Source organism: Xyrauchen texanus, chromosome 15 (assembly GCF_025860055.1).
Source record: "Xyrauchen texanus isolate HMW12.3.18 chromosome 15, RBS_HiC_50CHRs, whole genome shotgun sequence".
Taxonomy (NCBI): domain Eukaryota; kingdom Metazoa; phylum Chordata; class Actinopteri; order Cypriniformes; family Catostomidae; genus Xyrauchen; species Xyrauchen texanus.
The window spans coordinates 30942718-30958095 of record NC_068290.1 but is presented as its reverse complement, the minus strand read 5'-3'; the positions used below and the strand labels follow the sequence as shown (position 1 = coordinate 30958095).

General features: G+C 39.6%; 1 protein-coding gene across 3 annotated transcripts in view; it reads right to left on the bottom strand.

The window, feature by feature from the left end:
* Window positions 1-1828: 1828 nt before the first annotated feature.
* The window catches only part of ecm1b (extracellular matrix protein 1b), a 40522-nt gene continuing 26972 nt past the window's right edge, over window positions 1829-15378 (bottom strand). For 2 of the 3 annotated variants that reach the window (XM_052143676.1, XM_052143675.1), the window contains exons 2-6: window positions 12487-12522; window positions 12325-12390; window positions 12138-12209; window positions 11349-11617; window positions 1830-2353 (exon numbers count right to left, since the gene is read on the bottom strand). In XM_052143676.1, coding sequence (XP_051999636.1) covers window positions 2141-2353; window positions 11349-11617; window positions 12138-12209; window positions 12325-12390; window positions 12487-12522 — 656 coding nt within the window. In that variant the 3' untranslated portion in view covers window positions 1830-2140. Of the gene's footprint in view, window positions 2354-11348; window positions 11618-12137; window positions 12210-12324; window positions 12391-12486; window positions 12523-15378 lie in introns of all 3 variants that reach the window. The other variant, XM_052143677.1, reaches the window with a different exon arrangement.

Here is a 15378-nt window from a genome sequence, read left to right as displayed (position 1 = left end):
CTTCAGAGCTCTGAGCACCAGAACCTTCAGGCACAGGAACAGTTTTTTCCTCAGTCTATCCATCTCATGAACAGTTAAATTGCCCCATTGAGCAATAATTATGTGCAATACACAGTTAAGTCTATTTATATTATCCAACATATCCACTTCTGACATTGCATACATTGCACTGTACATAATATACTGTATTTCTGTTCTTTATATAACGGATTTGTAATAGATTTGTACTACGTGTGTGTATGTGGGTATGTATGAAGGTGAGTGTATGTACGTATATGTATAATTATTTATTTTGTGTTCTTTTTTGTTTTTAATTACCTATGTCTTGCTGCTGTATTTGGTATTGTTTGTATTGTTGTTGACTGGAAGCTCCTGTCACCAAGACAAATTCCTTGTATGTGTAAGCATACTTGCCAATAAAGCTGATTCTGATTCTGACTTTGTATTTTGGGTGATGGGGCAGTTATACATTTCGGGGACAAATATATAAAAATGTGGGTTCTGACTAGCATGATGATTGACAAATAATCTTAAGGGGTTGGAAGTCGGACGGAAGGCCACCATTTCTGGCATGGTGTTGGTGTGCGGAGATGGGGAGGGTGGCAGCTTTTGAGGAGATGACAGATAGAAGGCTGGGGGACTTGTTTTTCAGGAAGTGGGGTAGGTATTTGGCATTTTTGGGGGACTCTCAGGGAAGAGATGAGGAGAGAGAAGTTTAGTTTAATTATGCACGTTTATTATATATTTAAATTTATTTATATATATTTGTGTGTGTGTGTGTGTGTGTGTGTGTGTGTGAGTGTTATTTAATGTGACCACAGGGGTGTTCTTTTGGGTTGGGTTGGTGTTTGGGGAGGGATATTAGTGAGGGTTAAAAGTTAAATGTTGATTTGGTGTGTATGTGTTGTATTGTTGTGTTTATTTCTTTGAATCAATAAAACAATTTTAATTGCAAAAAATAAATAAAACATTTCTATTCTGTTTGTTGAATGGAATTGATGTATTGAATAGATATTTAAAAATATTATGGGTAATATATCAATAATGTAATATAAACAATAATGGGATGAAATAAAACCAAATCGAATTCATATTAAAAATGTATTTAAACATCTTACAGAGGTGCTGAAATAATAGAAATAGCTTAGCATGTATAAAACTAGAAAAAAACATCACGGTCTATCCAACCAAACTCTTGGTTCACTCAATGTTTCTGTACACAACTCTGTGACATTCCAAATGTTTGAAAACAAAAAACAAACATGCATTCATTTTATTTTTTAATTTTCCAGCCACATCCATAGACATGGAAAGGAGGGAAATGGTTGGCTTTCCAGCTTAACCTGTGAAGTGCTGTCAAAATATTGTACATATTAAAAATGAATGACAATTAATTAATGTTATTTGAAAACTGCTGTATTATCTGTTCATCTCGTTAACTGAAAGGATTGACAAGTATTTTTATTTAATCAACAATAATGAAAATGATGAGAAAAAGAAGATTATGATGATTAAATGATTTAAACTTACTCTTTACTGAAAATGTGAGGAGAAAAAATAATACTGAAAGACATTAACAGTGCACTTACAATGTTTTCAAAAGAATAATCAAGAAAGAATGAAGCTACTAAATAATCCCGTCATTGAATTGAGCTGATCACCGATCAACTGTCTAAAACACGGAAAATTAATCAGTCCCTAAAATGATTAACAACACCATAACTTCTAAAACAATAATACTAACACTAGCTAATACTTTATACTTTTATATGCTGTTATATCAGGAGCGCAGGTTTGCACAAGAACAGTTTTCATATGTTATATTTCATTATATGATTATAAATCCACCCCATGTTCAAAAACCTTCTTCAATGTTCTCATTTGCCTTTTAAAAGGTGCACTTAGTCATTTTTGTCATCTTGGAATGACACCAAGCCATGATTAATTTAAACCATTACTTAAAGTGTCCTATAACAGGGCAGTTACTGGATTACACAAGTAGTATTCGGATGGTCATGTGATCTTCTACATTTGTTACAAATTACAATTCATTTCTTAAGTATTACAACTTTTTTCATGAGGAAACATTTATAGAATGCACATTGAAACCCAAACACACTGGTTAAACTCCAGGAGAATACTACCCTTTGCAAGCATTGGGGTTATATTTGAAGCCTTTGACCTTGAGTGGAGTGTAGGCATTTGAGACCTCAGAAGAGACATTGTATGAAGAATCTGAAACCTCTTTATCGAAACACGTCCATCTGGCCTGATTTGTCTTGTGGCAGCAGGAATAGTGACTGGTTTTAACAGAGAATTCTTCATCGCAGAAGTCAGAAAGAGTCCTCTTCCACTGAATGATGAGAAAATGACATTTTTTTAGAGATGAGTAGAAAGGCATGACAGAGAAAGACAGAGAAATGAAACACTGAGCAGCCTATCAGTAAACGCTCAAGTTATATTGAGTGTGATGGTGAAGAGGAAAGTATTGTATGTGTTTGGACCATGTTCAAGGCTGCTTATTACTTCTGTCACGGCCGTTCAGATTCAGACCACTAGTGTTTTTCAATACTTTCTCACCAAAGACCAAATAGTGAAAGGAAAACAAAGAGAGATTTCAACTAAAGAATCCCTATATGTTGTATAAGAGAGCACAGATATCCCCCTGACTGTGCATTTCATCCATACAGTAAAAACACTTACAACACAACCATAAAAACTGAGCAGGAAAGTCAATGTATATGCAGTAAGTTTTTATGATTAATCTATGGAATTATTTTACCAAATTAACAGTAACACTTTACAATAAGGTTCCATTTGTTGACATGAACTAACAATGAACAATAATTATTATTTATTTATTAATCCTAGTTAATGTTAATCTCAACATATACTAATATATTTTTTAAATCAAAAGTTGTTTCTATTAACATTAGTTAATATACTATGAACTTACATGAACTAAAAATGAACAATGGCATTTTTATGAACTAGCCTTAACAAAGATGAATAAATGCAGTAAAAAATAAGTTGATGATTGTTTGATCATGATCCCTAATTCATTAAATAATGTTAACTAATGGAACCTTATTGTAAAGCGTTACCAAATGAACATTAAACTTGAAACACAGCTGTAGACAAGCTGAAGGATATGAAGGGTAATCTAAACAATCACTTTGGATAAAAGCGTCTGCCAAATGTTTTTCTGGAGTGGTGGTGTAGTGGGCTAAAGCACATGGTTCAAGAAAGATTGGACTCTTTGACTGATGATTCCCACACTTTATTCACTTGTCCGTCATCACGATTAAAAACACCGTTGGACACCATATTCGTTGAGAATCAACGTAAAAGCTTGTACAAAAGAAAACAAATACCGAAAAATGAATAAAAATCCATCAAGACCAAATAAAGTAAGATTGACTTACGCATATTATACAAAGCAAAACAATAAGTGATCTTAATACAAATAATATAAATCCAAACAAAGATAACAGGAAGTCCATGATAATACCTTGTTCTCCATTCAAACCAGGAGCTAAATCCTTTTAAACTCCTTGCAAACCGAAAGCCTTTGACACCGTGACCATATGTGTATGGGTCTCAATCATACTGAAATGTTTGAACCGTATGCACGTTATATCCACTCACGTGAGTAAACTTCAAAATAAAAGACCTCCGTTACCACAACACAAATGAAACTCAAAAATGAAATAACATACAAAAATTAACAAAACTAAATCATTCAAGAACTATATTATTTGCATATTTTTAAAGCAAACGACATAGTTCTTGACACTCCCACCAAATTATGAGTGCAAATCTCACACCAAATATACAAGCACTGATAATTTCTCTTTATCCCCTATTTTTATTTACGTGTTCTGTTTCCCTTTTTTTTTTCATTTTATTTTTTATTTTATTTTTTTTTTTATTTATACAACTTGACTTTAAACCACCATTAAAAATTCTAAGCCATAATATTAAAAAAAAAAAATTAAAAAATGACACTCAATGGGAAATTTTTAAATGACAGGGAGAAGAGAAAAAAAACCCTAATATCCCTCCATTAACAAAATTAGTTTCTGCACAGGTCTTTCAATTATGGACGGTTTGTTAACACGCTGTCCTTTTGCATCAATCTTTGAGTCGCTTAGATAAATCTTGGCTCTTCTTACAAGCCCGTCGTCGCTAGAAATAGTTTCCACTATTCTGCCAAGCCTCCATTCATTTCTAGGCATTTCCTCTTCTTTAACGATAACAAGATCATCAACTTTAAGATTTCTCTTAGATACGTTCCACCTTTGTCGGGTAGCTATATTCGCAAGATACTCTTTGCGCCAGCGACTCCAAAATTGTTCCGCTAAATACTGCACATGTCTCCATCTTTTCCGTGCGAATACATCCTCCTTGACGAAATTTCCTGGTGGAGGCAAAGCAGTAGTCGATTTTAACGTAAGCAGATGATTTGGAGTAATTGGTGCTAAACTTTGAGGATCAGTCAGGCAATCAACCGTAAGCGGCCTATTATTCACAATAGCCATCGCCTCGTACAAAAAGGCTCGTAAGGAGGAATCATTTAACCTTCCGGATGAAGTTCAAGAGTAACGCTTAGCACAGATCTTACTGTTCTAATTTGGCGTTCCCACACGCCACCAGCATGACTTGCATACGGTGCATTCATGATGAAGTCGCACTGCTTCTCTGATAGGAAGACCCTCACTCTTTCCACATCCATTTCTTTAAGTGCATCTCTCAACTAATTTTTTGCCCCCACGAAGTTGCTTCCTTGATCGGACCTTATCTGTTGCACAGTGCCTCTCATGGCAATAAAGCATCGCAGAGCATTGATGAAGGAATCCGCTGTCATATCAGTAAGCATCTCAATGTGAACAGCACGGGAACTGAAACAAGTAAAGAGAAGACCATATCGTTTATGAACACTTCTGCCCTGCTTAATAAGAAATGGGCCAAAGCAATCCATGCCAGTATATGTGAACGGAGGCGATGGAACCAATCTCTCTTTGGGAAAATCGGCCATTCTCTGTCCTTCAACAGGTCGCCTGTGCCTTCTACAAATAATGCAATTCTTAATACAGGATGTCACAATTTTGTTGATCCCTGGTATCCAAAAGCCATTAGATCTTATCTCGTTCACGGTAAATCCTTTCCCTTGGTGCGCAACTTTGTTGTGAAAGTGAGTGACAACCATTTTGGTGATCTGATGATTTCTTGGGATTATTATAGGATGTTTTACAGAGTCTGAAAAGGTTGAACGGCAAAGTCTACCTCCCACCCTGAGTAAACCGTCCTCATCCATGAAAGGGTCAAGAGAGTACAATGCGCTGCGAGACGAAATTCTCCTTCCACTCTTTATCCCTCTCAGATCCTCCTTATAGCAATTATCTTGCAGACATTTGATTATATGAAATTCTGCCTTTTGCCGCTCAAACACAGTACTGAGATGATTAGATTTGTCTTTGTTAGCTCTCCTTAAAAGACGAGCTACAGCTCTGGTAGCCTTTGACCAAGAAGAAAACTTTGAAAGAAGATCTATCAAGCTCGGATTTTTTGCGCAATCAACTTTCAATGTACAACATGTTTTTACTTCTGGATCTCCAAGCAGAAGTTCAGGAACATGTTCCTCCGATACAGACACTTCTTTGTCCCACAAGAACTTAGGGCCAGTGAACCAGCTTGAGGTGATCAACTCCTTCACTGGCAAACCTCTGGATGCATGATCAGCAGGGTTTTCATCCATTGGAACATACTTCCACTGCTGTGGAGTTGTACTGAGGTGTATTCTTTGTACTCGATTAGCGACAAAGGTATGAAATCTGCGTGCCTCATTACTTATATATCCCAATACTACTTTGGAATCTGTTCAAAACGTCTCCTTGAAAACAGCGTAATCCAGTTCTCTCTTAAGTATACTGCTCACTTTAACAGAAACAACGGCAGCTGCTAACTCTAATCTAGGAATTGTTGTAACTCTAAGAGGTGCAACTCTCGACTTCACCATCACCAGTGCACAGTGAACGTCTCCTTCCTCATTCTTGAGTCTCAAATATGAACATTGACCATATCCATGGACACTAGCATCAGAGAAATGATGCAATTCAACTTGAATACCCTTTCCGAAACTAGATGGTACATATGTTCGCGGTACATCTATTTTCTGCAGATGGTTTAAATCTTGTCTCCATCGCTCCCACCTTAGATCAATATCGTTCGATAAAGGGTCATCCCATCCACTGCCACGTTTACACACATCCTGCACTATTCTTTTTCCACTCAACAGCACTGGTGCAATAAGTCCCAGAGGATCATACACAGAGGCAACAGTAGACAAGATGCCACGTCGAGTAACAGGTTGATCTCTCAACTGAACTTTGAATTTGAAGCAGTCTGATTCTCTTTCCCATTGTATGCCAAGAGTTCTTGCGAAGGGAAGCTCATCAAATGAAAGATCACTGTTTTCACGTCAGAGATTTTTTCTGAAGTGGGAATGCTGTTCAGCATTATTTTACTGTTTGACACAAATTTGTGGAGCCGTAGGCCACCTATAGCACAGAGTTTGCGTGTCTCATCTGCAACTTTAATAGCTTCTTCATCACTTTCTACACTGATCACTCCATCATCTACATAGAAATTTCTCATCACGAACCCTGAACCTAGTGGATACAACTCGCTGTTCTCAGTTGCAAGATGTTTTAAACCATAATTAGCACACCCTGAAGAGGACGTTGCACCAAAAAGATGAACTTTCATACGGAACTCACTTGCAGGCTGGCTGAGATTACCATCCTTCCACCATAGGAAGCGTAGGAAGTCTCTATCAGATTCGTTAACATGAAACTGATGATACATTTTCTCTACATCACACATAAATGCAATGGGGTGTTGATGAAATCGAATTAAGATGCCATTTAAACTGTTTATCATGTCTGGACCTTGAAGTAAATAATCGTTTAAGGAGTAACCTTCATATCTTGCAGAGCAATCAAAAACCACACGCAATTTTCCTGCCTTCTTCGGATGGACAACACCGTGATGAGGCAAGTACCATATTTCTCCTTCCTTGCCATTGTTGTGTACCTCCTCAGCATCTCCTCTCTGCAAGATCTCACTCATGAATTCATTGTAGCGTTTCTTATACAACTCATCCTTCGCCATCTTTCTTTTGAGATGGTTGAGTCTAACCATAACACATTGTTTGTTGCTTGGCAATTTGGGCCTCACTTTAAAAGGAAGTGGCATTTGATAATGGCCATGAACATTCCTCTGTATACCCTTCTTTAATTTCTCAAGAAAGAGGAAATCATCCTGGGAGACCTTTGTCCTCTCTTCTTCGATGTTTTTAAAATCGCTCTCAAGAACACAAATTACATCACCTGGTGTGATTGAAGGAAGCTCCTTGACCGCAATGCGGTGACACGATCTACTGGTTCCAATTAAATCGGAGTGTGGTGAAGAACAACCTACTATACTCCATCCTAAATCTGTCCGAATGGCGTGGGGTTCATCATCTCCTCCCACTATTACTTCCCTAGGAGCCATTGACCTTGAACAATTGTAGCCTATTAAAAGAGCAACGTCGCAGTCCTGCAATGGAGGTATCTTGTCCACAATGACTGTAAGATGATTCCAGTTTTTAGCGACTTCACAAGTAGGAATGTGGCTGCGACTAACTGGTATGCAGTCTTTGGTGTAAGTAGGTGGTAAATCAATATAACTGCCAGATTTGTATGCTCTCACTTGGAGTCCTGATACTCTCTCACTCTGCAGGATGGTATCTTTTCCAAGCATGGTGGTAAGCTTCAATTTTACTGGAAATGTTGTCGCCTGTAGAGCATCACTCACTCCTTTATCAATAAACGTGGTATCACTCTGAGAATCCAAAAGCGCATACACCAGTTTCTCACAACTTGGATGTTGTTTTACAGATACCCAAACAGGTACAATCATTGAAGTATACATATTTCGCTCTTCTCCACTTACACTCAAGGCCACTGTATTCATTGCACCATCAGGATCACTTTGAGTCTGAGTTGCAGAAGATAGGGTCTTTACCATTTTCACAAAGTTGTCATCGTGCAAACTAGTTGGATGCTTCCTTTTGCAGGTATTACAAGTGAGACGATAATGACACTCCTTTGCACTATGACCAGACTTCAAACAACCATAGCAAAGCCTTTCCTCTTGGATAAATTTCCGTCACTCCTCCAATGATTTGACGAGAAAGCTGAAACAGTTGTCAAGTTGATGGTTATTCTTCTGGCAAAATATACACAGAATTTTGTTCACTGGTTTGACAACCTTTCGACTCTCGATGTTTGTTTGAGTGGTGAAAACTCTAACTCTGTTTCTCGTGGTGTCTTTCAGCTTTGCCTTTTCAATAACAGGTTCTGCAACATGAAGAGCATGAAATGAGGTAACTGGGTTGCAAGCAATCTCGGCTTCAGCAGACACAAAAGCAGCAAACTCTTTAAAAGTGGGATACTCGTGATTTTTGAAAAGAGATTTTGTGACCTGACGATTCCATCTGTAATTTCAGCACAAGTTTCTGATTTTCTTGGTAATCATTTAAAATTTGAAGGCCTTTGACATGTGACATGGCCCCTTGGCATGCATTCAAAAAGTCAGAGAAAGTTTGAAGACCAAAGGCGTCCTTTTGGTGAATTCTAGACCAATTTGCCAACTTTTCTCTGAATACCTTTTTGTTTCACGAATGATTGGCCGTAACGCTTATTCAGTCTGCTCCATGCATCTTGATAGGCTTCGTCATCTGTTCTGAAGAAAGTTCCTTCTAAAGCCTTTCTAGCAGGGCCACTCACATATTTCTTAAGATAAAACATCTTGTCAGCAGGAGAAATAGTTTTCTTGTCAATGAGTGCCACAAAAGATTGCTTAAACTCAATGAAATGAATGGGGTCGCCAGTAAAGACAGGAGGCTCTGGAGTCGGCAACTTGCTCATGGTCAAGCCATCTTGAAACGCTTGAACAAGGAGAGGTATATCAGTCGCTGATGCTTGAACTCTCACCTTTTTGGTCTCCTGACATCCCTTTTGAATCACTTCCTGCCTTTTCACATTTGTTTGAGAGATACCTGATTCTGATCCGTCTGTACTGCTACAATCTTTGGACAAATTAGTCTTTCCTTTCTCAACCTCTTGATTGTAGACTTTCAATTTAGCTTGAGCTGCTTTCAGATCCTTTTGCGCCCGAATTTGCTCTAATTCCTTTAACTCGACATCAAGAGCCCTTTTATATTGTTCTTCTAACTGCTTTATCCTTTCCTTTTGCTTTGATTCTTCAAGTAGAACATTATATGCAGCTTGCTTAGCTGCCACCTCTGCTACAGCCTCTACACGTTTGGCTTCTAGACTTGATACAGTTGAAAGATGACTAGAGTAATTACTAGCTTTATGACTAACTCGTGAAACCGTTGAACCGAAGATTGAATGGGCATACTGATGGTCTAATAAGGTACGAAGACGACTTGTTTCCCTTTCACCATCAAAATCTCCATCTACACCTGTCATTCTTTCATAAATGATCTTAACAATGTCAGCTGTAACTGCTTCACAAGCATCCATTTTTCTCCTCATTTCAATAGCAGGCGATACACGCTCTCTAAAGTCATTGTAAGCACTCAAAACTTTGTTTTTGGCCGCCCCCAAAGTATCAACCATGATAGCTAGTTGAGTTCCTAGTGCATCTGCTTTAAGGTGCTCACGTGCACTACAAGCTTCTATTTTCCATTGATTATATAAAGATACAACCCTTTTCTCCTCCTTTTGTTGTTCTTCTTGCTGATATGCTAACATTTTTCCAGTAGGGACATGCGTGCGCTTTGATTGGCGTGTACTCTCACTTTCAGAATGATGGCTATCAATTTGCCTATCAGCCTCCTTTACATCTGCCTCTGATTTGGACATTTTCTCTTACATTTGCAGTTCACAAAATTACATAACATCCACATTTAACATTCAAGTTAATTTTGATAAAGTATGTTCAGCAAATTCACCTTAACCACATGTGCTGAAAACATCACCTTTAAATATGCAACTGTTTAATATGTCTTAGTCCATTCATAGGCGATTTACACACAGCAACGTCCATCACCCTTTAAATCAGGCACAATCAATGACAGAAAAAGGGGGGAAAAATAATTCTTTCAGAATCAATTTCGTTTCTTTGTCTTTGGTACTCACTGCGATCCACCAAACAATTTGGAACAGTTCACTTCCCTTAAATCGCTCCAACTGCTGCCCCATCCGCTGGAACTTCATTTGAAACTTGATCCGTTAAAAGAACAAATCGCTCAATCCACGACGAGCGCGCCGACATTAACGTCTCTCAAGTCCATCAACCACGGCGTTCCTTGAAGCATCACAGCAGATTGAACATTGCAAGCTTTTACTGTAGCTGCCTGGTTCAAGAAAGATTGGACTCTTTGACTGATGATTCCCACACTTTATTCACTTGTCCGTCATCACGATTAAAAACACTGTTGGACACCATATTCGTTGAGAATCAACGTAAAAGCTTGTACAAAAGAAAACAAATACCGAAAAAAGAATAAAAATCCATCAAGACCAAATAAAGTAAGATTGACTTACGCATATTATACAAAGCAAAACAATAAGTGATCTTAATACAAATAATATAAATCCAAACAAAGATAACAGGAAGTCCATGATCATACCTTGTTCTCCATTCAAACCAGGAGCTAAATCCTTTTAAACTCCTTGCAAACCGTAAGCCTTTGACACCGTGACCATATGTGTATGGGTCTCAATCATATTGAAATGTTTGAACCGTATGCACGTTATATCCGCTCACGTGAGTGAACTTCAAAATAAAAGACCTCCGTTACCACAACACAAATGAAACTCAAAAATTAAATACCATACAAAAATTAACAAAACTAAATCATTCAAGATCTATATTATTTGCATATTTTTAAAGCAAACGGCATAGTTCTTAACAGCTGGTTCGCTCCCCACAGCCACCACCATTGTGTCCTTGAGCAAGACACTTAACTACAGGTTTCTCCAGGGGGGATTGTCCCTGTAATAAGTGCACTGTAAGTCGCTTTGGATAAAAGCGTCAGCCAAAATGCATAAATGTAAATGATCATGTGCACTAAGAGAGAGGCTTAAATCACAGTGGCATTGTTTAGCGCTACAAGAGAACTATATGACAGAATTAAACATTTTTGATGACCTATTCAACACAAACCAATAAAAGTCTCTTTATAGACAAGGTTGATGAACCCTGTCCATTGTTCTATCTCTCTGTTTCACATGCCTGATAAAATAAGGTAATGATGTAGGTATTCTCACCGCTTGTATAGCACAACAGATTTGCTCTTCCTGTGTTGCATTAAGGCCACAGCACACACCATACCACGGCTGAAGTTGATTGACAGCATCAGCCTGACGATGCTCCCCACTAAAGCCATCCATAGGAAACATGTCTTTAGGGTATCGGACCGGAGCTTTACTAAATTTACAGATATCTTGGAGGTTGCCGATAGTTGGAAAGGCTGGTGGGAAAAGAATCTCCGGCCCCATGTTGGGTCCCATGGAGTGAGGACCTAAAACTCTGCTTCCTGAAAATATTAAGATAAAGAACAGAAAGGTGAAGGTGGAATTTTCATGGAGAATGGAGAAAGATGACAGACTGTTGAAGCAAAACCTTGGCATAATGTTGGTAAAAGTTTGTGTACTTTCTGCAATAATTGTGGGAGGAAATCTGTGAAATTCCGTGGAATCGATTTAAATGTACATTTTCATTGGTTACTAATGTTGGATAGGTGTTATTAAGCATTAATAACATACAAGTTAAAATGCTAAATATTTGTTAAGTATCCATGAAAGTCTAAATTTTTGTTATAACCACATATGAATGATTTATAATGCATTTGTAGATAATTTATAAGTCATTAATGAACCCATTTTAAAACACTTAACGAAGAGAACATTCAAATAAAGTGTTCTCTATTAAACAAACACAGAAGGGGTGGGGGTGTGTAGGACTTGGGAATCACGGGTGTTCAAATTCCACGGATATCCACAGGGCTTTCTCAGCTCTCCACTGAAAACACCTCATAGTTGTGCATTCAACTGTACCACTTCTGACGTCCTCAGGATGAAAATTTGTGTCTTCTATTGGGCTCATATCTGGCCCTAAAGAGGCTGAAACTAAATGCACACAAAGAAACACAAGAATGGTTGTGAAACACCTTCAAACTTAGTCATCAATTAAAATTTATTTATTTTTGCCTAAAAAACAGGGAAGCAGATAATGAGTGCCCACCTATTAGTTTCATCAACTTGGATATGTAATGATTTATTGGTCTCTGTAACATTATAAAGCCCCTCTCTGAAAGGAGAAGAACAGAAAAATACTTTCTCTTGTTTTAATATAAATATTATTTTTAATAACTGCCAAAGATGCATATGTAAAAATGTGGCTTACCCTCAGGTGAAAGTGTCACCTCTCGCTGAAGTACATCTAAGACCAAAAGAAAAAACACATCAAGTTCATCAACTGAACTCCATTCAGTTGACCTTCCCACTATGTTTGTGTCTCTTTAACCAGACTAAACACATGTTTTGGTGACATCAAGGATGCAAAAACTCCAAAACATTTCAAAGTTCAGGGTCATACTGTTCTCTAGACAGTGTTAATGATTAAGTGAAAATTTGACATTTGTGGAAAAAAGTGAGAAAGAATGACAATTTTCTGAAAGGGTAAATGTTTTTCTAAAAAGTTAACCCTAATGGTTTTTCGGAATGTTTGATATGATATAAAGATTTAAGAGTATGCACTGAATTAGGATTATACATTTAATTTAACTATAAGGATTTAGAATCCATGGTTAAAAAACTTGAAATTTCACATTTCTTTATTTTATTTAAATTCTTTATTTACATGTGGCAAAAAAAAAAAAAAAAGAAAAAAAGAGATATAATGAATAAATATATACTATAAAAAAATGTGTAAGAATTTTTAAGCCTAAATGGGAAAACTCTTGCGCATACTGGAGCTGTTACTATCGTTACGGACGGTGGCCACATGGTGCTTTACTAATGGCCAGGGTAGGGTTGCACCAGCTGTGCATAAGGTCTCACTTAAGTTGAGACGTAAAGTTCACACTAAAGGCTTAGTAACTACTCGATAGTATGTAACCAAGTCAGTGCTTCATTTGCACACTCTCCGTAAAGTGATGCTTAGTCACATAATATGATGTTTACCTGTATTTATCCTGTACAAAATTCCCTGCTACATACATGTTCAAACTAGTTTGACGCATGCGCAAAAGTTTGAGTTCGGCAGCTTCTCTGTAACTGAGATATACGGAATCTCCTTGTCAGGGATGCAGACGAGGGCAGACGAGGAGTTTGAAAGTGTAAACAAGACAAAACTGAAACTAAAACATGGAGACATCGAAGGAACACGGACTGGATAAACACGGCAGGATGAACATGGCAAGACAGGCAGCAGAGCAAACATCAGAACAGGGGAAAACATCAAAACAGTCAGAACAACGAACAACAAGGGAATGGAGGAACAGCGGGGTTTAAATACACAGAGACATGATGATAACAAACGACAATCAGGTGCGAACAATGACACAGTGATGAAGGACGGGAATCAGGGTGACGGCAACACGGAAAACACGGGGCAGACAACCAGGGATCGTAACATAACCCCCCCTCAAAGGATCGGATTCCAGACGATCCTAAGAAAACTAGAAAAAAGGAAAGGGGAGCACAAGATGGGGACTGGGTCAGGTGGCCTGGGAGCTGGCCACAGGACAGGTACAGGTTCAGGAGGCCTGGGAGGTGGCCACCAGACAGGGACCAGTTCAGGAGGCCTGGGAGTCGGCCACAGGACAGGTTTGGGAGGTCTGGGAGTCGGCCTCAGAACCACCGCCATGGGGAACTCTGAGGGCGGAGCCGAGGTGGGCGGAGCCATGTAAGTCTTTGGAGGCGGAGCCGAGGGAGGCTCAGGAGACGGAGCCGTGGTAGGCGGAACCATCGAAGGCTCAGGAGGCGGAGCTGAGGGAGGTGGTGCCGTAGGAGGCTCTAGAGGCGGCGCCCTGGAAGGCTCAGGAGGTGGCGCCGTAGGAGGCTCTTGAGGCGGAGACGAGGGAGGTGGCGCCGTAGGAGGCTCTAGAGGCGGAGCCCTGGTAGGCTCTGGAGGTGGAGCCGAGGGAGGTGGCTCCGTAGGAGCCCTGGGAGGCTCGGGAGGCGCTGGCTCTGCAACGGTCGAGGCTACAGGCGCTGGCTCTGGGACGGTCGAGGCTACAGGTGCTGGCTCTGGGACGGTCGAGGTTACAGGCGCTGCCTCTGGGTCGGTCGAGGCTGCAGGCGCTGGCTCTGGGACGGTCGAGGCTGCAGGCGCTGGTTCTGGGACGGTCGAGGCTACTGGCGCTGGCTCGCTGACCGTGGCAGGCATAGGCTGGAGAGCGGAAGCCTTTCTTCTCCTCCTCCTCCGGGCGGACGAAGCTGGCACCGCTGGCTCTTTGACCAAGGCAGGGGTGGGGGTTGGCTTGCTGACAGGCGGGGCAGGCATGAAGGAACGAGCCATGGACAAATGGGAGGTTACCACTGTGGGAGGAGAGGCAGGGTCCTCCTCAACGATGCCCACAGTGAATGGCGAAGTGCAGACCAGCAGAGTCTCCTCAATGAACTCGCGGAGCGTCCAGCCGCACGTCGCCAGTGGTAACCGCTCCTTGAGCGCACTATTCAGGTTGGCCCGGAAAAACCCCACCAGGAAGGAGTCTGGGAAGTCCGTGGCACTCGCTAGCGCGAAAAAATCGCGGATGTGGTCTTCCACCGGACGGTCCTCTTGCATGAGGCTTAGCAGACTGCAGTTGGCTTGTAGAACTGCTAGATCCATTGTTGGTCGTTCGTTCTGTCAGGGATGCAGACGAGTGCAAACGAGGAGGTTTATTAAACAAAAGTGTAAACAAGACAAAACTGAAACTAAAACATGGAGACATCGAAGGAGACATTAAAATATGCTCTTGTTTACGGTTGCATTATACGAGTTTAAACTTATCAGTATATGCATAGTCATTAACAGTGTTTATTTTGTCATATCATATTTATATTTGTATATATTAATTGTATTTAATTTGTCTTTCTAACAGAAACCACATATATCCTCATCCACACAACTGAAGCTGTCTATGCATTGTATTATTCATCCCATAATAAATATTTGGATTATAAACTTTACGCTGGAGTATAGCAGTTCTTTCTGACAGAAGAATTAGGCTAGTTGATGTACCACGATCCATCTACGCATGAAACATCTCACAGATCCAATAAGCAGCCTTGAAATTTGTACACCGAAGTG